The sequence below is a fragment of the Anser cygnoides genome, chromosome 20 (genome assembly GCF_040182565.1).
Source record: "Anser cygnoides isolate HZ-2024a breed goose chromosome 20, Taihu_goose_T2T_genome, whole genome shotgun sequence".
NCBI lineage: Eukaryota > Metazoa > Chordata > Aves > Anseriformes > Anatidae > Anser > Anser cygnoides.
The window spans coordinates 8,391,314-8,416,175 of NC_089892.1; the positions used below are offsets into that span (position 1 = coordinate 8,391,314).

Below are 24,862 nucleotides of genomic sequence, written 5' to 3' on the forward strand. Positions count from 1 at the left end.
TTTTGAGCAGCACACGTGTGTCTCTGGCTGTCCAGAAATCGATCAGCGTTTTGGGCAGATACCCAAAGGCTGATCGCCCTCCGGATCAGCACTTCTGCAGCCTGTGTCATTCATACAACACCCAGCACCTGGCAGGACTTGGGGTTTGGAGGTGTCTTTTCCCAACAGTTTTTCTTTGGCGTTTAAGACAAGTCACAGCCTCGCTGCTTTCCAGCTTTGCCTGAGCTTTGTTCCTGCCCCACGCAGGAGCCGTGAAGCTCTGCAGTCCTGTACGTGCGCGTTTTCCTCAGCAGCCCGCTCTTCCCTCGTGCCATGGCTTGTCCCCGTGCACATTCCCCTCCCGCGGGTCTCAGCAGCCTTCCACGTCGCAGAAACAAGGGACCAGGTAGCCGGCCCTCACAGGACACCGGAGGGACAGGCTTCTTACCAGCGCGCAGCTTTCCCTGCCGTGACGCTGAACGCTGTTTCATCGCCCAGGCGCTTCTTCCTGCCAAGCCTCGTTGCAGACCCTGGCGCTGCGCCCTGGGGCAGGGTGAGGGCTGCTCCCAGCGTGGTGTGCGTGGGGCTCGGTGGGACTCGTCCCCGTCCCCTGCGGTGGCCGAGGAGGACGCGGCGCTGGGGAAGGCTCCAGCGAGCCCGGGGCACGCGGGAAGGAAGGGCATTACGCGGGAGAATATGCATGTTCACAGCTCAGAGGATTAAAGGCCCATGTTCTTATCGCTGCAGAACAGAGTATTATAAATCCAGCCTTAGCATACCAAATCCCCTCGCGGCTCGGCCATTGTTTGGGAATATTAAAAAGCTCTGAGACAGAAATAATCAGTTTCCGAATGACACATTGTCAAATAAAACATTTCTCATATTATCCCTTCCTTCCCCTTTCTCTCTCCCGCTCCCTCAGTTGGATAATTTAACATGAAAAATAGATTAAAATGAGGCTGGCTTGAATGCCTCCGAAGTTTGACTTTTTTTTCCCCAGGAAGCTCTCCCTGCGTGTGCGCGGCGCTGAAACAAGCCGCTGCAGCGCGGGGTCAGGGACGTAGGGAGCGCGTGAAACCGAGCCGCTGCCGAGCGCCAGGAGAGCTCCCCGAGGGCCGGGCATCGCCGCCGGACAGCTGGGCTGCTCCGGTCCCTGCTCGGTGCGAGCCCGGCTCCCAGCAGGGCCGAAAGAGCCGGGAAACTGAGCCCAGGGCAGGCAGGGATGTGGGCACAGCGGCCCCTGTCCTGTCCCCACGGGACGCGGGAGCTGCTGGGAGCCCCAGGCTTGCTTGAGCCGCCCCTGTCGTTTCCAGTGATGGGCCCCGAGCCAGGAGGAACAACAAACTAATAACATCTGTGGCTTTGGGCCTTGCTGTAATTCCTCCTGAGCGGACAGATCTCTAATCTAATCGGCTGGGAGTTTTATTCGCTCAGGTCCAAACCGTTTCCCCAGGGCTGGCGCATGGCCTCGGCACTGCTGAGGATGCTCAGACCCGTACCCAGCTCATTGCTGGCAAAGCTGCTCCTCGTGCCTGGGCTTTCTCGGTCCTCCCGGCCTCTTCCACGTGTCTGGGTTGCCCTTGTGCAGTTCTGGGGCGCGGTGCCTGTTTGCCAGAGGGCGCGGAGCAGAGCGGAGCAGCTCTGTGCTGCACAGCAGCCGCGTTGCAGTTGCAGGGCACATCCTGGCGCATGTGGTGTCCATCCTGGGGCTTGGCACTGGGGACCTGGGGAGGGCTTTTCCCAGTAGCCACATCAGCAAGCGTTGTTCCCAAACACTTCTATAACACAAGAGCTCTTGCTTTGCTAGAAGTACACCAGTATCCAAGGCAGACCTGATTTTGCCGGGTGGTTTGTCACCTCCAAGTCTGTGGCTCTGATGCATCCTTGTCGCTGGGCTTCCCTTTCGGAGGGTCTGTGTGCGAGGTTTCTGTCGTGCAAACAAGGTTTCTGGGGAAGCAGCCTTAGTTTGGGGCTGCAGGAGCTGCTCCGGGATGTCTGTGCACCAGGCACTGCACAACCCCTGGCACTGCCCCGCTGCTCTGTCGGGTCGCAGCGCCCCTGCTGCTGCTTGATCAGGGGAGGTCGGGGGGGTCCTTGTGCAGGAGGGGCCCTTGGGGAGCTCCAGCGAGCCCTGCCCTGCTCCCTGGTGTGTTTCCTGGCCGCTAAAGCATTGCAGTTTGTGATGGCACGTCAGCTAAATTGGGAGAGTCACGCTGAGCAATGTCAGCCCCAATCCCCCAGCCAGTCTCCCATTAGTGTCAATTAGGGAAGAGACGAGGGAGGGGAGGGGAGGGGAGCGGGCTGCTGCTGCTAGACCCCGCGCCGGGCTCGTGCCTGCAGCGCCGGGCTGGGGTCTCCCCTCCCTGTCCCCCCTCCCTGTCCTGTGCCCGCAGCCCTGCCCCAGGGTGCAGGATGCCACCGTCACTGCCCGTCACCCGTGTCCCCGTGGCTGCCTGAGCGCCGTCTCCCAGCCGGCTCGTTTCTGACGACGCCTCTTTACAACCCGTCCTCTTTATGAGTCTGAGCACGGCGCCGTGTTTTGCATCGAATGCAGAAGAAATATTTGCATGTCTTCGCTCTGCTCTTGCATGCTTTGTAAAGTTCCCAGCCGCGGCGTTCCTTGTGCCAAACAAATGCCTGCCCTGCCCTGCCTGCTACATGTCACGCCGTAAAGCCCCGATTGCTCGCACCGCCCCTGATTTACATGCCTTGCTGTGCTTGTCTGCCACAGGATAAAATTGCCTGGGTGCTGCGGGGAGATGGAGAGGCTCAAAGTTGGCAAAGGCGCAGCTCCTGCTGCGTCCCTGTCAGCCTCCTGAGCAGCCAGGAGCTTCCCAGCACCGCCGCGCCCATGGAGACGTTGGTATTTGGGAAGTTTGTGCTTTTTGGTAGCGGCACGTGTTTTTGATGATGAGGTAGTTGGGAGCTGGGTGAAACGAAGAGCTTTGTAGAGAAGGCTGTGGTCTGCAATAGGTGCTGGTGTACCCGTGGGTCTGCTGCTGACCCGCGGTAACCGCCGCCAAGTCACTGAATGCTTCGCCGTGGGGTGTGCGCTGCGGTGTGAGGGTGACTCGTGATGCTACCCAAGGACGTAAGAGGAAAGACTTTAAGTAACGCTGCTGTGATCGATGGGATCACGGTTGTTTTGGAGAGCCAAGGATTTGGGTGCAGGATGTGGCTGTGAGGTGCTCCGCAGACCGGCAGCATGAGAGGAGCCCCAGCCGGGGGGTGAGAACGACACACGGGGGCTGTGCCCTGCTTGTGCCCCGTGCCTCCCTCCCCTGCGGCTTTCTAGGCCCGTCCTGGAGCTCCCCAAGGGAGCAGCGGGGCTGGCACACGCGGGAGCGACGGGCGGCTTTGGGTAGCCGTGCCCTGAGGAACAGCAGTTGTGCGGTGCCAGCCGCTGCACGGCCTTCTGTGCAGAACGTGGGGCCGCTGCGGGGACCTCGCTGCTCCTGCCCTGGCTGCTGGGTTGCTCTGACGGTGCGCTCTTCTCCCGAGAGGTGCGGTGCAGTTACCTCCCCTCCCCTCTCCTTGGGCAGGGCGCGCAGGGTTGGTGCCCGTGTCTGCGTGCGTGAGGGCATCCAGGGGCTGGTGGGGCCGAAGGGGTGGGAACAAAGCCCCAGGAGGAGCGGGCGGAAGAGCTCGGGTGGAGCTGAGCTGGGGGTGTCACTGCTCGGTCCTCAGCCAAAGGCCACCCCATGGGCACGTCCTGCCTGTCCGTGATGCTCCACCCCAGAGCTGGCTGCATGTCCCCACCCGCACGGGGCTTGCAGAGCGCAGTTGGGGTCTGCGTTGCTGAAAGGGTGCTCTGGAGGTGGAAGAGGAAATCGTTCGTGGATTCGGGTCACAGGTCACAGCATCTCCTTTCCCTCTCCCTCCGCACCTCCTGACGTGTGTTCTTTGCTGTCCCGCAGGGTGGGCTGATCGCGCTGCTCCTGCTCCTCCTGGTCTTCACGGTGGCCCTGTACGCCCAGCGGCGCTGGCACAAGCGCCGCCGCATCCCGCAGAAGAGCGCCAGCACGGAGGCCACCCACGAGATCCACTACATCCCCTCCGTGCTGCTGGGCCCCCAGGCCCGCGAGAGCTTCCGCAACTCGCGCCTGCAGGCCCACAACTCGGTCATCGGGGTGCCCATCCGCGAGACCCCCATCCTGGACGACTACGAGGACGAGGAGGAGGAGGAGACGCCGCGGCGGGCTGAGCCCAGCACCAGGGAGGATGAGTTTGGCAGCCAGGTGACACGGACGCTGGAGAGCCTGGGCCGAGGCGGGGAGGAGAAGCCTGACTATGAGAAAAAAGGTTTGTTGGTTTTTTCCCTGCTCTTTCCCTCTCCCCGTCCCCTGCCAGGGTATGTGCCCTGTGTGGGGCCACCGAGAGGAGGATCCTGGGGCTGGAGGGAGGGCACCCACCTCTCTCGTAGGGTTTTGTCCGAAGTTTTCATATTCAGGGTGGTTTGCAGACCTTGTCCTGAAGCTGTCCTCCCTGAGAGGGGACTCAGTGCTGGGTGGTGCTGGGGAAACTGAGGCAGGGGTGGCTGTGAGCCCTCAGCCGTCCCTGGTCTCACAGTGTGACCCTGCCGCGCCGTGCTGGGGGCTTGGGTGCTGCAGGAGTTGGGTGCTCAGGGGGGCTCAGAGATGTGGCTCCCTAGGATGTGACCTCTCTCTTTTGCCCAATCCTCTCCCCAAACCAGTCTCCCATTTCCAGTGAGAGCTGGCCCAGCACGATGAGATGGGAAGCCAGCGGCTCTGATTTCAGGCTTGGGTGGTGTATCTGGTGCTAGCAGTGGCAGCGACTGCTGTGAAATCCCCTGAGGTTTGGAGGATACCTGGCTGGGGAACAGAGGTAGGGTTCGGCCCCCCCCCCAGCAAGGGGATTTGCTCTATTGCCATGGACTCGTGCAGTACCTCAGCTCCGTTCCTGCTCCTCCAGCAGCGCTGATGAGGTTTGCTCCTGCTCAGCCTTTGCGCCAGGCTCCTGAGCAGGGCGGGAATGCTGGGACGCTTCCTGGCTTCTTGCTGGGGGTGAGTGTTGGCACAGGGGCATCAATCAGACCGATTTTTATTCTCTGGGTGGCAGAAATGCTCATCGCCTCGCCGGCGAGCGGTGCATCAATTCTAGCAGGCAGATGTGTCGGCATGGCAGGGCCCTGCTGAGCCCCGCGCTCCTCCGAGAGCCGCTGCACAAAGCTGTGTTCTCCGGGAGCAGCAAAACATTCCCCGCGTTTCATTCTCCGAGCAGTCAGACAAACGATCCTGGAGTCACCCACAAACAAAGTGATCAGGGCTGCAGATCTGAGACGTGCGTGGAGGAGCTGGAAATGGCAGATGAGAGAAGTCTCCGTGCGGGAAGAGCGGCGGGGCTGAACCCGTGGGGATGTGGCAGATCTCAGATGTGAGCTGTGCCTGCCCGTGGTGCTTAGCCTGTTACAGAAGGCATGGCAGGCACAGCTTACGTAGCATCCGAAGCCTATACAATTCTATACGTGTGGGTTCTGGCTGTTACAGTGTCTTCCTGCACGGTGCTGTGAGGCGTGGAGCTGGCTAACGTGCCTGTTGTTCAGGTTCGGACCCCTGGCAGCTGCAGCGAGAGGTGCTGGGGTGCCCGTCCCGAGCAGGCGAGGTGCTGTGGGTGCTTCGTGCCTTCCCCCGGGGTGCTGGGACGTGGAGCAGCTCCGCTCCCAGCTGGGATCCCCATGGGCAAAGCAGCCCGGCGCTGGGGCAGCCACAGGCTGGATGCGGCAGGGCAGGCAGGCAGCGCCCGGTGCCGTCAGACGTGGCCGTTCCCCCTGCGCGGAGGGGAGCGGCACTTTCCCCAGGGTGCTCGGGCTAATGTGCGTCTGATGGCCTGCATTTTGAAAACCTGTCTCGGGGAAGCTGCATCACCCGCCTCTGCTTATCGAAGTGTCATTAGAAGCGGTTTAATGCAGTTAACCTGCAGCACGGCAAAACGCAGCTGAATAAACAAAAGGGCGGCGTGGCAGCGCTAATTGCCGAGCGCCTCCAGCAGAAGGATGGGTGCAAGGACGGACGGGGCTGCTTTCTGCTCACAGGGTGCCGCCAGGACGCGCCCCCGGGCACCGTGCCCTTCCCGTGCAGGCTGAGCGGTCCCCGCTGCAGCACCCATGCTGGCGGGGATGGGGACAGGGACCGCTGGGCTCAGCTCCTGCTTCTGCCGTCCCTCCCGCCGCAGCGCGGTGCAGGGAGCAGCGTGTGGGGCTGAGCAACGGAGCCCCGGCGACGCATCGTGCCTGGAAAGCAGCTCCCCCAACCCGCGGCAGTCCTCGGTGGTGTCTGAGGCTGTTTCCTCCGCCCACGAAATGCTCTTTACTCTCTGCTCTTTTAGGCAAGGTGATTACAGCAGCGATGGTTATCGTTGCTCAAACAAACGCGGCGATGCGCAGGGGTCCGCCTGCCGTCCTCGAGTGCTGATCTGAGCATCCCTGTTAGCGTCCTCCTTTGTGTGCAGCTGGCTCCTACGGGCCTGCCGCGTTAGTAGATGTTTCCCCGACCCTCCGCTTAGTGAGAGTGAACAAATGAAGGCCTTCAGATACTGTAACTGAGCTGCCTCTTTTATTCTTTCATATTATCTTCTTTGTTTTGCTTTTCTATAAATTATTTAGAGTTGTATGAGTGGGGAAGACAGCAGTAACTGCATTTCAGTGCTCTTCAAAACATAATAGTAAACAAGATCTAGGGCGGAATATTAAACTATCTGAGGGCTTCAGGAACTGGTAATAAAGTCATTTTTATGCTGACTGCAAAACCCCCCGAGCTGGGGCTGCGCGCTGGGCTGCTGCCCCCAGGCCGTACCCACCAGTACAGCCCGTGATGCCGTCATGCTTCGCGCCTTGACGTGAGGCATGTTTTGTGCTTTTCTGGTTCTGATCACTGAAAATCATGCTGGTTCACCGTGTGTTTCCTGCCCCACGGCCACCTTCCCCTCCCCGATGAGGCTTTGCTGAAGCAGCCGAGCTGCGGTGTGTGCTGGTTGCTCCTCTCTGCCAAAGCTGGCCAGACAGAGTCTGAATCATCAGGGATGAGGCGGTCCAGATGCCGGATTTCTAGACCAGAAATGCAGATTCTCAGCCCTCCTGGCTGGCTTGCACGTGCCTGGGAGCTGCGGAGCTCTGGGACACGTCCGAGGCACTGCAGCTGCTGCCACCTGCCCACGAGCGGCAGACGCAGCTGGGCTTCCCCTGGGACGTGCGGGTGGGGTGGAGCGGACACCGCGTACCTGGCGGTCCCCAGCGGGGGATGTCAGGGCTGTCCAGGCGAAATTTTACAGGTGGATTCGAGACGGATGAGTCAGGGGAATCCCAGCTGGAGCCTGGCCCTGGCTCTCCCTGGTTGCCTTGCCTCCATGGCCCCGCTGCCTGGCTGGGGGCTGTCGGGTTTGGGTGCAATTAGCAGGGCTGGGCGAGGAGCTGTGCCCGTGGACACGGGGCACGTCAGCGCCCCAGGGAAAAGCTCCCCTCGCCGCTCCCGGCGTGTAGCATTGTGATAAGACATCAACTGGGGCTTGTCAGCGGGCTCCAAACGGTATCATCGCCGGGGCTGTCACCAAAGGCTCTTTCAAGTGTCAGTTCCCGGCGTTAATTACCGGGGACGGCACGCGCGATGAAGATGGAGCGCTTCGGCTCGCCCTCCACCTGCTCGTGCCGCTTGCCTTCCCCCAGGTGCCGGGCAGTGATTGATTTGCAGGTGCTGGGGGCTTTCCGTCCGCTGGGATCCACGCACACCGTGCTGCGCGGCCGTGGGCTGTTGGGCTCGACCGCCCTTTCTACGAGGAAGCGTTTTTTGCTCCACGCGATGCTTTTGTGTTTATCAGGTCAGGCGGGAAGCAAACTGGACATCTCCGCGAGGTACAGCCCTGAAAATTGGGAGAGAAGTCCCTGCCCGGCCCGGCAGGTCAGGCAGCACAAATAACTGCTTCCCAAGCCGTGGGTGAGCCGAGCACGAATGCACCGAGCCAGACGTTCCCTGCCTTCCCCGGCGGCGCGCTGCGCTGCTGCGGCTGCGAGGGCAGCTCCCTCGTGCTGCCGGAGCATCCGGAGTGCAGCCCGGTGCAAACAAACAGGGGAGCAATGTGCTGAATAATGACATCTAGCAACGAGCGTGTCTGAGTGATAAAGTTAATGAAATTACAGGTTCTGACCTGATACCGGGCTCTGCTGCGGGTAGATAAACAGCAGGGCAAAGATGAGATGTTTATTTCTCCCCAGCCGCAGCCTGTAATCTGGATGCACCGTGCAGGGCCATTAACATTATTGCTGTTATGCAAAATCATTTTTGATTTGGGGAAGAAAAAAAAAAAAAAAAGAAAGAAAAATCCCCCAACTCCCTAGAAAATGGAAAGCTGACAAAATTAGAATTGCAGCAGGAGCACAAACTGACCCGGTGACATTGCACAGAGCCCAGATGAATTTAGACAGAAGAGGAATCTAAGGCAGCTTAAGTAGAAAAGCACTCTTTTTTATTAATACAATAAAATGAAATGGAGGGAGGAGGTGATAACCGGTTCTAATTAGCCCAAAGGATGCTTTTGTGCCGGTACGGAAAGGGAGCCATACGGTCTCCTTGTGCTTTTGGGGTTATCACTGGCAATTAGAAAATCTCTGTGGGGTCTCTGCCTCATGGGTGCCGTCTCTCCAAACCCAGTCCCCGTGCGTACGAAGCAGCCTGCAGTTAGTGGTGAAGTTTTGGGGAGGTTGTGCCGGCAATGTCTGCGTCCTCGCTGCCTCTTTGTGCCATGCCCCATTTCCCCAGGTGGTTTCCATCCCGTGCTCCTGAGGGTTTCTGCTCTCTCACCTTTCCCAAGCAGATGGCCCCAAGCTCTCCAGCCCTTTGGGAATTCCCGACTCGCTGTGATCTGTTAGCACGCTTCGCTGTCATCTCTGCCGACACCCTTTTATCCCTCAGCGGCAGGATCGCTTTGCTTCTGCTTCTCAAGCCCTGTCCCGCGGGGTTTGGCCCCCAGTCCACCGGTAGGTGGGACACGCTGGATACGTGGAGATGGAGCTGGTAAATGAAGGAAGGTAGAGCCCAGCAAGCAGGTGGGGATGTCCCTAGGTGCCTGTGGGGTTGTCCGTGGGTTCCCTGGACCCTCCAAGGATTGGGAAGCCAGTTGTGGGACACGGAGAAGAGACTGCCGAACCAAACCTCCTGCCTGCTGAAAGCTGAGCAGAAAATAGATGTCAGACTTGGAAATCAGTATCAGCAATTCCAGTCCTGCAACAAAGGACCTCTCTGTATTTTCTTTCTTTCTTTCATCTTAAAAAAAATATATATATATAAAAACCTTTTCAAGCAGGTCTTCGTGCTCTCCTCACCGCGCAGTCTGGGTACGGCCCCCAAGTCTAGACGGGAGGCAGGACAGTGCCGGCCGTGCAGGCGATTAATGCCGCAGGCATATCAGAGGCGTGGCTGTGCAGTCATCCCGAATCTGTATCTCCTGGACTTTCTTCTAACTTCCTGTGTTAGCATGGCAAATCTCTGAAGTTTCTCTCACTTAATCCATGCCTTTCTCTGTAGCGAGAGCGAGAGGCTTTTGAGCCTGCCTCAGAGCTGGTCTGGCAGCCGGAGCGAGCCTGGAGGGGTGATCCAGCCCTGCTTTGGTGGCCCTGGCCACGTCCCTTGATGTTTGCTCCTCATCCGTGACCTGGAGAAGGTAGCCACGCCAGGTGCCCCAAGGGCTAAAGCAGTTACAAATGGTAGGCAGGGATCTAAATCCATCCGCTCCGGGCATGGGAACGAACTCCACCAGACGTTATCCGGCGGGGCTGCCTGAGCTTTGCCTGGGGCTGGGACCCTGGGGGGGGGGCAGCTTTCCTACAGGGGGCTCCGTCTGCCTGGGAGGTGGGAGCAGCAGGTCAGGGAGTGCGGGGAAATGGGAGAAATGGGGACGGAAGAGGTCGTGGTCCTGACAGCTCGCTGCCAAACTGCTCTTGGGTTTCTCTGCAAGGGGGAGGCGCTGAAGGAGAATAATTTTGGCAGGGTCGGGGATGCAGGGTGGCAGCACGGGGACAGGTGAGGAAGGGTCCGACGTGCGCCAGGGATGTGCTCCCCAGGGCAGAGCTCCAGGCCGAGGTCAGGATTCTTGAGGCTGGAGAAAGGGAGGACCGAGATACGGAGCAATAGGGCAGGTAGTTGCGCCGTGTCCTGGAGGTGCTGCTCCTAAAACAAACACGAGAGTGCTGCAGGGGCTTGGAGGTGGGGTTAGAGACAGGGACAGAGCTGGAGGCAGTGCCCTGCAGTGGGCAGGGGTAGGACCTTGTCCTCCCTGGTGGAGATCCCACAGAGGTGCCCCTGGCTTTGCAGCGGGGCTGGGCACTGGGGTTTGCTCCTGCGGGCAGATGCAGGGCCCCCGGGAGGCACAGCACCAACCAGAGCCTTCCCGAGCCTTTAATAAATAAAACGATGGCTTAACATTTGCTGGGGCTGGAGACGAAAATGGGACAGTGCGTCAGGCCGGCATCTGATGCGTCGTGGGGCTCTATCTTCTTTTCAGGGGCTTAATGGGATCACGACCCTCTTTGTATTTGATCAGCTTTTCCCGGACCTAATCCTCAGCAGCTCCTTGTGTAATTTGCAGAGACCTTTGAAAAATGTATATTCACGCAGCCCGTGTGGCCGTGGTGCAGAGGGCTGTCTGCAATCTACCGCTTCCTGGCTGCAAACAACCAACTGTGAGTTCTATTTAAAAAAAAAAAAATCAAAATAAACAAGACCCAACAGGGCAGGAAATGGATCCCGATTCAGGAAAGCATTTAAGCACATGCTTAGCTAGTGTCTGTAGTTGTCAGAGCAATTAAGGCTGTCTTTAAGTGCCATGTGCTTAATTCCCACTGATTTAAGAGCATCGCTGAAAAGAAGAGACTGGGGGCCCGGCTGCAGAGGTGGGACCGGGTGTGCCATCGGGCCCTTCGGTTCTATGGCGATGCCAGCTGTGTCTCGATGTCGATTTGAAGACGTGTGTACCTGCCAGAGAAAAGCTTTGCTTTCCAGAGAGAGAAACATAACCATAATTAATGTATTAATTGCCTTTGGAGCCCTCAGGATGGCTGCCAGGCCGGGGTTTGAGGTTTGGTTTGATCGCCGTGTCCAGGAGGTCTGATGTGCCACCCGGCAGGGGGTCAGGGATGGGGACGGCCCCAGAGGGTCCCACATCCCTCTGCTGACACCCCGTGAAGGCTTTAACATCTCGCAGACTGCCTCGGGCTTCTCCTGATGACCAGAAAGCATCGTCGTGGAGAAAGGGGTCCTAGGGTGGACTCCTGATGTGATGGCTTTGTCGTTGTTTGTCTTCCCCTGCCTTTGCTGTATCCCGCTCACTGATTTTATGAGGCAGAGGGGGGAAGAAGCAGATGGAAAACCAGCTCCTGGTGATGCCGTAGGGAACAGAAAACAAAGGGGCGTTTTAGTTTGCCAGCATTTCGCTGAGCATCCCCAAGGGATGGTGGCTTCGTGACACCCTGCTGGCGTGTCGGGGCTTTGTGGCAGCACGGGCCTGGAGCCGGCCAAGTGGCTCGGTGCAAAGGGAAGGACCCGCTGTGATCCCCTCTGCTGGCCAAAGCTCGGTGACCTGGGGTCCCCCACAGCAGCGGCTCTTTTAACTTCGGGTTTTGTAGGTTTTGTGGGACCGTCTCAGCCCCTCAGAGCCTGCTGAAGTTGTCGTGGCAGTTTTGTGTGCGGGAGCCCTGAATTCCCTGGGTGTCCAAAGTGCTTTTCATCCAGGCAAGATCACCAGCTCAGAGAAGATGAGCTGTGAAGTTTTGGCTGTCCGAGGAAAACAAGCCATCAGGAGCTATATTTGTATAAACGGCAGGCTCGCGTTGTGCCTCGCTCTGTGCATGACGATGAATGTTTGATAGCGTGCTGCATTATTAACGGCAGAGCTGGGTTGTGGGCCGGTTGGTGACCAGGGTTAGCTTTGAGAAGATGTTGTTTTCCTGATGCAAGTTCTGAAAAGTAAGTGTGGTGGCTGCTTATTCTCCTCGGAAGACCCTGCGGGATCTGAAGCATCCTCCCCTCTGGGGTTTTCTGTGCTGGGACCGCTTCGTGGCGCATTGCACCTTGCAGTGCAGCGCTGGGAGCGCTGTCCTCAGGGTTGTCCTCCCATCCACAACACGGAGTCAGCATGGAAAAAACCTGCCTTTGGCTCCTGAATTCAATGAATGTGGAAAGGGAGAGCGGAGGCTGCAAGGAGGGAGAAAAATGTGCAACGTTCCCATTTCTGATGGGAGCAAATAGGTGCTGGTGAGCCTTGGGCAGCCCCCGGGCTGCGTCGCGTGGTTCGTGTCACCTGCCTGGGGGCACGGGGATTGCTCAGCCCCGGGTGCTGGGCACGTGGCACTCGGTGCTTTGTCACCCTGGTGTTCAGCAGGCAGCGGAGCCGAGCTGCTTGGCATGGCGAGGGTCACCCCGCAATGGACTTCTATTAGGGGGGGAGCAGGGAGGCCAGCTGCAGCGCCAGCCCCTGGCTCTGTCGGCGTGCCCTCTTCCTTCGGGTCGTGTCGTACCTGGCCCCGCCGCCCTGCCCCTTCACTTTGGCAGCCTGCCCCTGAGGAAGATGGATCGGGGCCGGGCTCCTCTGCGGACCTGGGCTCTGCCGGCACCTCGCGGCCCCATCCATCACGCGGCAGCGACCTACCTGCGGGGCCGGCGGGAGAGGGAGCCGGTTAACAAGGGCTTCAAATCACCGCCGGCTGAAGGCCCCGGTGAGTTACAGCCTGCGCTACGCCTTCGCCTGCCTGCAGCGGGATCCTGCTGGGCTCAGCCTGGTGCCTGTGGTCCGGGAGGGTTTTTACTTCCCATAGCCTGGGCTTTGAGGCGAGCAGGTGCTGCCACGTCCAGCTTCGTCCTCCAGCTGGGCTTCCTCGGCCACCCGGGGATGGGCCTTCCTCCTGCCCTCGGTGGACTCGCGGTGGTGCTCCCCGGGGCGGTTTTGCTCTGATTTGGGGAACGTGGGAGGAGGGAGGCTGGAGGTCAGCGCTGCTCGGAGCCGGCGGCTCTCCTCCCCGCCACGCAACATTAGGCTGGGCTGCTTCGTGCGCCCATTAGCACCGAATGGGGAAGCTTCCTCCAGAGTGTTTTTATTTAACTTTTCAATTATTTTATAACTTGAGGAGTGTTAGCTGCTGCCGAGGGTCTGCCCGGCTTCTCTGCTCTCCGCTTGCTGCGTAAGCTAAAAAGTTATGGCGTCTCATAAAATAAAAGGTGGGAGTGGAGGGGCGGGGAAGCAGAGTCTCCGGTGGCCTGGATCTTCTCGGTGCCGGAGGGAGAGGGGCGGGCTTGGGGGGGCAGCATCCCCCTGCCAGGGGCTTTTCCTTGCCGCGGTTCTCATCGGGAGGAGAAATGGGTGAAGGGGATAAACGCCTCGTCGATGTCAGGGGAGGGCTGTGCCACAAACGCGGCTGCCCCCTAGGAAGAGCTGAGGATTTCCTAGGGTGGAACAGCCCCTGGGGAGGGCAGGGGCAGCCCGGGAGGGCCGGGACCCGGCGGCTTGGCAGGGCGCTCCCAGCGCAGAGCTGGGCTGTCGGGCTGCGGCTCACGGGCGTTTGATCTTTAGCAATGTGTTTGTAATTATACCACATTATCTTAATTACCAAAATGGGAAGCGAGGAGCGTGGCGAGGGGAAGGGAGAGGTGGAAGGAAGCACCGCAGGGAAGGTGAGGGGTGACAAATGACTCCCAGCTGCTGTCGGTGGGGCCGCGGCTGTGGTCGGCGCTGGGAACGGCGCTATTAATACAATGCTTATTCATTTCATATCATAAAAAAAAAAGTGGAAGTGCTTTGCAATTACCCAATTCCAAATGAAATTAACATTCCGTGGCATTTTCCAGTAAACGGTTAGTTTGCACACATGAGTGGAGGCAATTAGCTGGGAAGTGATTGAGCGCCGTGACTGGAGAGAGGATGAGGACGGGTCGGGGTGCGGGGCGGGCGCTGCCGCGGGCTGGGTGCTCGCCACCCTGAGGGGCTGCTCAGCCGCCCGGAGCAAGGACAGAGGCTGCAGGGGTTTGCTCCTGCAGGGGTTTGCTCCTGCAGGTATCTGCTCCATCTCTGTGCTGGTGGGAGAAATGGCAAAGCTTTGCACGGGAGCAAAAAGAGGGGAGAAGCAAAGAGCTGGGTTTTATTGATCCGGATTAACCCTCTTCCCTTCCCAGGCTTTGCTTTGTGATCTCTCTCTGCTCCGGCTGCCTGGGTTGAGCTGAGCTGCTCTGATCCAAAGCAGACCATGCCAGCCAAATGTCTCTGCATCAGCATGAAAAAAATCGGGCGCTGGCTCTTTGCGGTGGGCTAAAAGCAAGAAGGAAGGCGATTAAATGTGAGGGCTCTCCCAGAACTTTAGCGCGGGTGCTTTAGCTGAGCTTGTGCCCGAGGACAGCCGACGGTGTGCAGGTGGTTGCGTGCGGTGCCTCTTGGCGTGAGCCCCGAAGGACGTCTTCCCTCCCTGCAGAGCTCCCGGGGTGCAGAACCCCCCGTGCTCTGCACGCTTGGGCAGCACCAGCAGAGTGCCACGGGGCTTTGGGCACGGTGAGGGACTTGTCAGTGGCCACGTTGGCCTGCCTGAGCTTTAGACTATGTTGCTTGTAGGACTTTTAAAGGAAATAGTGATGCTAGCGGCACAACCAGCTCTGTCTCAGATGGGTTTACACTGGAGGCTTGACTTTCTTTGCTACTCAGGAAGCAAAGTTTTGAATTTTTTCTTACCATCAAGGCGTTTTCAAAGTCATCCTCTGTGGCCCGGATTCTGCAGCACCTCTGAGTGACCCCGGCCGGCTTTGAGCGCTGCGGGGTGCCCGGAGGAGCATCTCTGGGCTGGCCCCTGCAGAAGGGGCGGCCGGGGCTGCTCCGTGCGGCGGTGGGAATCCGGCCTCTCGCAGAGCTGGAGCTGGGGGCAGGGGGGCTGCAGCCAGGGGGAAGCAGCCCCTGGCCACTTCTACTCTCCTGTGCATCACAGCCGCCTCCCAGCTCCTCCAGGTTTTGCCCTTCTGAAGAAAGAAGAACGCTGAGACAAACCTCCAGATGTCCATAGGGGTCACAGCTCTCTATGGGGTAACTGCTGAATCCAAGCCAGACCCACTTCGTGTGCCCTCAGAGGGCTGTGGGGTGCGTGGCACCCTCCGGACCTGTCCCCTCTGGGGGACCTCAGAGGGATCGCAGCCACCGCGGCTCCGTGAGCTGCGTCCCCGCCGTGCCGCATGCCTCTCCTGGTGCCCCCCTTCCCCGAGCTGTGTTAAAAGCCAGCGGAGACTTTTTCAGATTTGTCGAACTACTGAAAACCTGCGATGGTATCGGGGCTTCTTCCTGCCTCGTGCCAGATAAGGACGGTGCTGGCTCCGAGCCCAGAGCCGAGGGCGGTGGGGAGTGGGGTAGGGAAGCCGTCATCTGATGAATATGAGAAGGAGGAAGGTGCATTTGTTCGGTTTCCCTCAAAGAAGACATCGCGAGTGAAACTTCTAACTTCTGCTGCTGCCCCATCCCCCCCTCCAATTTGCAATTCCAATCAGCTTTTTACGTATAAAAATCTATTTTTGTAGCGAGAGATTTATTAACATATAAAATAGTCTATTAATGTATATTAATGCCTACGTAAAGAAATGTATACATCTGCTATTTTAAAGCCCAGCAAAAAGGGAAGGGAGGGAAAAGAAAGAAGAAGCTGAGATGGAATACGAGCCTGTTTCCCAAATGCTCTCGGGGTTCCCATAGCCCTGTGCTGCTCAATCTGCAAACCCCTGTGAGTGAAAGAGCTTCCCAAAGAGGTTGAGAGCCTCGCTCTGCCATCGCAGGGGTGGCCTGGAGATGTATGCTTTGCAGGAGGTGCTCGGTGCCCTGCTATAGACGTGGTTATTTGTGCTTTGTTTTGATTTAGACACACACACAGAGGTACATATATAATTTGTATATATACATAAAATTGATAAATATGTGCAGACACATATATAAACATAAATACGTGTTTATATAAATATTGTATATATATATAACATTTTTGGATATTATATCTATCAAATATGTTTTATTTATACAGATGCTGAGCTGGCCGTGTAATGCAGCCAGCACTCTCCTCGTATTGCTTGAACTCGGTGTGGCCGCAGGTGGCACGGGCTGGTGGAAAGCAGGGGACCGATGGGGACAGAGGCTCTTGCTCAAGGCAGGAGGTGGCGGAGGTGTGTGGTGGCTGGCAAAAGAGCAGGACTGGTAGTTTTTAATGTTTCTTCTGTCTTTGGTGTACTCAGTTGCAGGACATTGCTGTCCAGCTGTGCTTTCTTCCCAGAAAGTGTAAAGTGGTTGTACAGATCTCTCCTACCTTTATCGCGTAGGCTTTGTCATAATTATCTGATTTTATGCTAGTAAAGCTCTCTGCTTTCCGGAGCTTAGTACCTTTAGGGTGGCACTGTTGAAAATCAGTCCACATCCCAGTTTTAGAACAAACACCGTTGCTTATTTCATGCTTCGGAAAACAACAAACACCTATTATTTAGAGCTGGTGAGGAAACAGGGCTTCCACCGCGTGGAAAACTTCCAGCATTGTGAAATTCGTGCTCATCCCAAATAGGACGGGAAAGTCAATTTCTTAAAATACTTTGTAAAATAGAAATCTCCAAAATGCTCCTCCAGTAACATCAAAATAAGCTTATGGAAAGTCGGGGTTGATTCAGAGGGAACGATTATACCGGTGTTAAACTGGTGAATGTACCTGATGTGCATTACGGCTGCCGTGGTACGTGAGGCTGGCGGAGCCAGCACCAGTGGTTCACAGGAGAACACCCTCCTCTGCGCCTACAGAAGGTGAGTTAATCAAAAAATGCTGGAAGCAGTCGGTAGGAGGGAAGGAGCTGGTCTCAGAGAGGAGCTGGCCTCTGAGGTGCGGAGGCTGCATCGTGCACGTGGTCACGGGGCCAGCGTAAAGGAATGCGAAAGTCAAAGTAAATGAGGAGCTAAAAACCCCACCAGCCTTGACTTCTAATTGCACCCAAACTTTTCCAGTTAGTCCTTAATTTAGTTTGGCGTGTTCTCGTGAAGCATTTCGATCCCGGCGCAGCGGCGTGTTCAGCTGAGCAGTGCTCGAGCTGCCCGGCAGGCTTCTCGGTGCTACCTTCCCTCCAAAACCGGGAGCGTTTTGACCACTGGTAATGGCGAGGAGTCAGCGTGTGACCCTTTGACACTCAGAAATCGAAGAGAGCAATGTGAAAATCAGGTGCTTAGAAACCCATGTATTTTTAAATACTTTTCACTCAATATCTAGCGTGGGAGGCTCTGGTACGCTCAGGCATTGCCTCCCCAGCCTTCTCCCCGCAGCTGTGAGGCTGCAGGTGTTGTGTGGGAATGAAAAGGGATGCTCGTGGCTCCGGGGACCTGAACTTCTAGGGCAAGCACCAAAGACTGGGACACTGAGGAAAGCTGTTCCCTTCTGGATCCTTGAGCCTCGCCGCTCTGCCTGAACGTGCTGCGGGCTGGGCTGTGGGGCTGTGCAGCTCTCCAGCCACTCACCAAGGCGTTGAGCCTGGTTTGGAGAAGCTGCCTATCCTTCTCCTTCCCCACCATACGCACTGAGTGTACCTGGGGTCTCTGTGGGTGCAGGAGCTTAGGCTGAGGGCAGTTCTCCAGCGAGCATCCACTGAGGCCACGTGCAGACATTAAAACATCCCAAAAGCAAGGCTGAGGGCTTGTTTCCAAGGTCTCTGGGGTCTTCCACCACCGGTAGCTCCATCCCTGCTGCCCAGCCTCTGCTGGCTGCGAACACGGCTGTGCGTTCAAAGGGGTTTTGTGGTTCCTTGTCCTGGACCTTTGAGAACACCCTGGGACGGTGGAGGCACCAGGAACCAGCACATCCCTCGAGTACATGGTGTGGGTGGTCACGTTGGTCGCAGCCTGGGATCGTGTTCTGGAGAACCCTCTCTGGCCGTGGAGGGTAAGGGGCTGGTTTTAGTCTCTCTCCCCAAAATGACCCCCAGAGCCCGTGCACCAGGGGAAGGCACAGCTCTCCCCGCTCCAGTGGGAGTCCCACGAAGGCTGGAACAAACGCTGCTGCTTCCCATCTTGGCTGCAAAGTATTTTTACCCAAACACCGCTCGCACTGTTCCGCTGATGACTTTTTGGGTTTTGTAATTTTTAAGCCAAAGAACATATTTTCCCTACTGCAATTTGCGCCAGCAAAAAGAAAGAAAGAAAGGCTATTGAGCTGAATTGTTTTGTGGGAGATGTGCAAACGAATAGGGGAGCCATAAGGAGAACAAATCGCTTTCAGAATAGCGTATGGGGGTGGACAGGAGGGAGGTGTGCAACGTGTGATGTGCTTTACAAAGGTACCGCGACCTTCAGCTGTGTCCTTGGCTCGCTGGTGGAGGTGGAAGCTGATTTTGCGGAGGCTGAGGAACCTCGCGTTTCCTCTGCTTCAGCTGGGTGCTGGGCTGGCGTTGTGCTGCCAGAGGCATTGTTAGGACGCGATGAGACAGAGATAGTGGTGCTGTGCCAGGCCCTGGGGCGGATCTCACCACCCCTGCGGGGCTTTGAAAACTCCCGAAGCGGTGACGAGGTGTGAGCTACATCATTGTCCCGATGAATCCATCTCCTTTCCCTTGGGAACTGGGGGCAGGAGAGCAGGCAAGCTGGCGGGCTCTGCTGGGTGAGAGGGTGGTCCTGGTGCGTCCGAAGCCGCGTCCCGCTGGGCTGCAAGGAGGAGCTGGTGATGGGGAGGGGAGCGGGCAGCCCCGCGTTCAGCGCGAGCATCCCACCCGGGTCGTGCAGGGCAGAGCTGGAGTATTGCTTTGGCAGGAGCTGTTCACCACCCCTCGGTAGTAACAGTCTCGTCCTTCTCTAGTGATAACCCCCCCCCGGGAGGTGTAAAAGCCAAGCACGTGTGGCTGTGAGGTCTCCGTCCACCCTTGGCAGTGTGTGCATGTCAGCGGGGGGAAGGCCAGGCTGCAGTGTGTGGGGGCCTGGGTCTGCTGTGGTGGGCACCCCCAGGCTCAGTAGGGTCCTGCCAGCCTCGAGCAGTGTGGTGCATGCTGGCGTTGATGGCTGTTGTTGTCTTCTCTCTCTTTTTGTCGTGGCTGGCAGTGTGTGAAGGGTCCTCCCTTAATCCTTGACCCCTGGTGCTGTGCCGCTTTAAGCCAAGCTACCTTTCACTTGTCAGTGAGGGTTTTCTTCTGGGTCTGCCCCCCCGGTCAGATCAAATTCCTTTTGCTGAGATCACGTTGGCACGGGGTTTTTCATATTTTTCTGCATTGCTCCAGACCCCAGAGCTCAGGGGTAGAAAGGCCACGGATGTGCCAGTGCACACGGGCTGAGTGGTCAGCCCTTTGGGTTTTCTCTCTCATTCCTGGAGTTAGACTGAATATCCATAGCGTTGCAAATAGCTGGTGGCTGCCGTGGCCGTCTCCCCGTGACCACAACACCTCTTCCCTGCTCCTGGCAGGGCAGGCAGCTCCTGCTCCCTTCCCCTGCTCCCCCCGCAGATGAGCACTCGAGCGGATGCCTCTGGATGGCTGTGGGCGGACGTGCAGAGCACGGTGGCCAGGAGGGGTACGGTCACCACGTGGCTTGTTGCTCCTCTCAGCCAAACAGGGGACGTGCAGGAGCTGCGACCTCACCGTGGTTCCTCGTGAGCTGCAAGCACATCCCCACCTCCTCCTCCCTCGGCGCTCTCCTGGCCTCCTTTCAGTAAATAATCCTCAGCCGCGCGGGTCGTGCGATCCCTGCTCCGCCAGCACGTGTGCTGCGCTGCGCAGCCCTGAGGTCCGCAGGAGTTGCCAGCTGCTGGCGGGGAGGCGCCGCCACGCAGCTGCTGGAGGAGGTCACGGATGTGGGCATCCTGCAGGCACCGCGCCGGGGGCTGGGACGTGCCTGCTGCCGGCCGCCGCTCCCGCAGCATCCGTCCTCGTGCTGGGATGCGTGCTGTCGGGAATAGCGCAGGATGGCGCGAGGTGCTCTTCTGGGACCTTTCCCTGCTCTTCAGTTCCCCCAGGGTGATGTCCGAAGGGGGATCCAACACCGCAGGGTCCCGCGGTGCTTGCTGTAAATCCCAGGTTTGAAGGCTCTCCTCTCAGGGGGCTTTGGGGGGCTCTGAGGTGTGGTGTCTGGGGCACCCTGATGTCAGATAATGGGAAGGTGCAGTGTGGCTGCTCCCTGAGGCCACCATCTCTCTGGAGCTTTCCTGAAATGGTTCCCACCTCCCATGCTCACAGGGCAGCGTGTCCTGGTGCCTGCTGTCTGTCCGGAGGTGCTGCGAGGTTGGAAGCCCTCACCTGGAGCTGGTGCATTTTGGCCTCCTCTGCTCCCTGCCTCCCGCTGTCCTCCTTGGCAGTGCGGGGAGGAGGATGCTCTGCCTGCTGGGTGCTGTGCTTGGGGCTCTGCACGGCCGCTTTTGGAGCCTTCTCTGTCTCCTTCTGAAAGCCAAATCCTTGCCTAGGGTTACAAATGCCCTGTCCTGCCCGACCACCTCCTCACTGCGCACTACCACGGGCACCCCACGTGCTGCTCAGGGGATCGGAGGCCGCGGCACGGGGCAGCCGCGCACCCCGAGCCCCTCCTGGTCCCGCACAGCTCTGCCGGGGCCACGGGCCCAGGGGCTGCGGCGGGTCCGGGCGTCAGCTGGGGAGCCCCGAAATGCCGGGGCTGATCCCCAGGTGGGCAGGACATGGGTGGTCTGCACCGGCCCCCCACGGGAGCGCTGCGGGCAGGGCGAGCTTCTTGAGCCGATCCGAGGCCCCAGGACCCTTGCGATGGGGACGGAGCCAGAGGTGGTGTCCTGCTAACGGGTTTGTTCGGGGAGCCGACAGAGGCGGAGCTGTTTGTTAAACCCGGGCGACCTCTGTGGCCTTCCGAAGGGCAGACCTTTTGATCCTGAATTTCATCTTTGCCGTTTGCAAGCGTTTTCATTGCTTCTACCTGCTGTGGCAGGTTTGGTAGGGCAATTCTGCTTTTTTTGGGGGCTTTTGTTTTTCTTAAAGGTATTTCTGGGTGCTGGGGGGGGTGAGAACAGCAAGGGCAGCTGCATAAATATCAGCAAGCTGTGGCCTGCCGTGGTGCCTCAAAGCACAGTCTTTTCTGGGCTTGAGCAGTGTAAATGGAGAACCCAAAAGCTGCTAAGCCCGAGGTCCGTGTGGTGCCGGTGGGGTCCCTGCGTGCTTTAAACCCTTGGGATAGGGCTTCCGAGTGCAGGAAGGGGCAAGGAATGATCAAAAGAGCTGTAAAGCGGCATGAAAAAAAAAGAGTTATTTCTGTAAACTCATCCTTTGCTTGTTTCTGTGTTTTTGGGAAGGGTTGGGAGGTACTCTCTGGGTTCCTGCGGGTGACCTGGCAGGCCGGCCGTGTCCCATGCTGACGCGAGGGGCTCTGGCTCCCTGAGGAAAGGGGCAGTGCCGGTGGGGCTGCGGGCGCTCGGGCACCTTCTAACTGCGGTCCCTTTGCCGGTGTTGCAGCTCCCGAGGTGACGCAGGAGACGGTGGAGTCCCTGATGCAGAAGTTCAAGGAGAGCTTCCGCACCAACACGCCCATCGAGATCGGCCAGCTCCAGCCCGCGCTGCGCAGCACCTCCGTGGGGAGACGCAAACGCCGGAGCCGGCCCCGAGGTAGGCTGCTGCTGGGGATGTGCCGCGTCCAGGTGGCTTGGCCCGGGGGTAAAGGCACGAGGGAGCAAGGGGAGCCCCGGAGCTCCTCGGCGGGGGGGTGAGGAGGGGAACCCCCCGCAGCATCCTCCGCGTGGCCTGGCGGAGGTGGGTGGGCGCGGTGCCACCCCGCGTCCTCCCCAGGGATGCGTCTGGGTCGGGCGTGAGGCTGCTCCCTGCCCAGCCGCCCTGCCTAGCCCGGGTGGCGGGGGAGTGAAATGCCATTCCGTGGCAAGGCTTCAGTTTGGAGAAATGGCTGAGGGAAGCTCATTTTGGATGTAGCTTGCATCCCTGGGACCTCTCCTCGCCGCGCTCTGCCAGTGCTCGGAGTATTTTGGTTATTTTGCACTGATTTTAGGGGTCACGCAGAGGGCGGGAGCAGCATTTTAGGGCACTGCAAAGCGCGCTGCGGTGCTGGGCTTGGTGTAGCTTTAGCAACCCGGCTGGAGCGAAAGAAGGTGAGCTGGCACAGCCCCGGGGCAGGATTTGGCCCCACGGCTGGGCAGGAGGGTGCCTGGCCACGGCTGGCCAGCACGCTGCGGGGAGCTAGGGAGGAAATACTTCGCTTTCTGTTTACTCTTGGTTTTGTTTTTCATTTATTTATGAGTCTGAAATGTGATCTTTTATTCTGGATACATTTTCCTGCAATACAGGCCTGGAGAGAGCTTTTTTTTTTTTTTTTCAGCTCTGCCCATAAATTATTCACTTAGTGTGAAGAAAATGTTCTGACTCTTTAACTGGTTTAAATTATTTGGTTTGTTTTCTAGTAGTTATTCAAATCCGTATATCTGAATTTTAGCATATGGGGGGGGGGGATATGTTTTAGGGTCCACAGTGACTGTCTGCTGAAATTACCCTGATTTTTTTTTAAAAAATTATTTATTATTATTATTTTATTTCCCTTTAAAGCACATGTAGGCAAGAGGCTTTTTGGTCATTAGTGAGGCACATCGATTAATCCTCACTGAGCTGGGAGGACACACGACGGGCACTGCTGCAGCCAGCCCCCAGCCGAGGTGCTGAGCCCCCCGTCCCTGGGGAGACGTCTCCCCCAGCTCCCTGCTGGTGCTCGCTGCCTCCCAGCGAACCCTCGGCACCTGCCCGAAGGTGCCCCAGGGCAGGCTGAGATCTTCTGGGTGTCCTCGGGAAGATCTCCCGGGCAGGAGGAGGTCTCTTGCATGCCCCTGGAAGGTCCCCAGGAGCATGTTTGGCCAGACCCATGCTGTAAAAGGGGATTTTTTTTTTTGCCTTGGGGCTTTGCTGCGGCTGTCTGTGCATCCAGCAGGGAGCGGGGACCCCTTGGGGGCAGAGCGCGCCCAGCTGCCTGGCCCCAGATCTGCCTGCCCTGCCCCTTGCTGTGCTTTGCTCTCTCACAGGCGTCTGTCCCCTCGGGGGCTCTGGGCATGCGGTGTGCCGGGGGGCCCCTTTCAGCAGCGGGTTCTTGGGCTGGAGGAGGGGGAGACTGGGGCTGGGAGGTGAGCAGGGTGCCTGCACCCCGAGCTTTCTGGGCTGGTGGCTTCGTGGGGCTCTGCTCCTCCCTGAAGTGCTCACGCTGGTGGTTGTGTGCACCCTCGGACATGGTGGGGAGCTCTAGGGCGTAACAGGCCCCGTACACGTTAGGGGGAGATTTATGGGAGTCCTCCCTGACAAAATTTCAAAGGCTTAATCATCAGAAATTGCCAGAAGAGCCCTGAGAACCAAGGCAGCTCCGGCAACTCCAGCAAAGAGCTCCCAGCGGCCCCATCCCCTTCCCTACCGCTTCCATTTCTGTCTGCACATGAAGCGAGGCCGGGCGCTGCTGCGGGGTCGGGAGCGATGTTTCCACGCCGCCTCCGCTCCCCTCCCGTTTGGAAATTTGGGTTTTACGGCCGGCGTTAATCGTCCCTCCGGCAGGCGAGCGGTTGGAGCGCTCCCGCACATGAAGATGAAGGTTAAACGATGATATCACAACTTAGGATGTTTGCATTTTACATCCAACTGCAAACACAAACCCTTCGCCTCATTAATCCTTTGCAATCCATTTTTTTTTCCCTCTCTCTAAATGAAATTGTCCGTTTGGGATGCATTTATTTCCCCCTAACAGCCACATGACAGTTCTGCTGATGGAGTTTGCATCCAACTTTGTTACTGGGTAGTGACAAGTTGGCCTGACGGATGCGTGTGTGTAATTATTTCCTCGCGGTTCGATTTAATTAATGCTTAACCTCATCAGAGTCCTACAGTTGGAGTGCTCTCTCTGCAGGAACTGCTCTCAGCAAAAGGATTTCCTCCTTTGTAGAAGGGCTCCAAAAAGGCTCCGAGTGCCTCACGGAAAGAAGGGAGGAATAGAACCGCAGTGGAAAACAAACAACCCGACACCCCAGCCCAACACAAACACAGCTCGGATAAGCTCTGCCTTGCTTCGCTTCCCCCCTCTAAGTGCATTTAAACTGCTGCCTATTGCCTGTCATTAAATCTGGTGCCGCACTAAGTGTTTCTAACAGCTCTGGGAAGGGCCGTATTTTATCAAGATTTGCTCTTTAAAAAGCAAACCAAAAACCAAAAAAAAAAAAGCACAAAACCCCTCTCTATTTACAGTACCATGTATCTTTTTTTTTTTTTTTGTGTAATGCCTTTTTCATACAAACTTTCTTCCCATACACTTTTATCGAGTGGGGCATATTTAGGGGTTGTAAATGATACAGGGAGCGGGGATAACCAGGGTGCAGGTGCAGAACTGGGACTTCACCGAGCTCTGGGGTGGGTCAGGACGGGCTCCGTGCTGTGTGGGGCCACATTCAGGAGCCGGTCACCCTGGTCTTTGGGGTCCAGGGCTGGTCCCCGAGCTGGGAAGTCGATCTCGTGGGGGCGTTGGGTTTCTTTGCACATCCTTTAGTCCCGCGGTAGAACAGAGCTGTTGGTGCTGGCCTTGGCTTGGGAGCTGCGCTGAGCTCCTCGGGTTCGGTGTTCTGCCGGGAGCGGTGGTGGCTCTGCCGGTCTCGTGTGGATGTAGCGCGTGATGCACACCGCCAGCATCCCTCGGAGGTGAGAAGGAGGGCTTTCTAAAATCAGATGGAGGGGAAAAAAATGAAACTACTCTTCCAGCCCAGCCCTCTGTTATCAGGATGCCCATTAATTACGGCGCTAATTGGAGCAGCCTCGTTGTCTTGGGCCTCACCTCCCTCCACTTTTCCAAGGCGGGGAGACCAGCCGTGCTGCCTCACGCCTGTCCCCGCACGTTCCCCAGCCTGGTGTCCCCAGGGGCCGGGCTGTCCCCAGGGGAG

At 57.9% G+C, this 24,862-nt stretch overlaps 1 protein-coding gene across 6 annotated transcripts in view; it reads left to right on the top strand.

Annotated features, from left to right (window-relative positions):
- ASTN2 (astrotactin 2) overlaps positions 1-24,862 on the top strand; it is a 348,717-nt gene that overhangs the window by 85,073 nt on the left and 238,782 nt on the right. For 5 of the 6 annotated variants that reach the window (XM_013182791.3, XM_066980984.1, XM_066980985.1 and 2 more), the window contains exons 3-4: positions 3,897-4,281; positions 21,414-21,563. In XM_013182791.3, the coding sequence (XP_013038245.2) occupies positions 3,897-4,281; positions 21,414-21,563 (535 nt within the window). Of the gene's footprint in view, positions 1-2,815; positions 2,843-3,896; positions 4,282-21,413; positions 21,564-24,862 lie in introns of those variants that run through there. The other variant, XM_048050811.2, reaches the window with a different exon arrangement.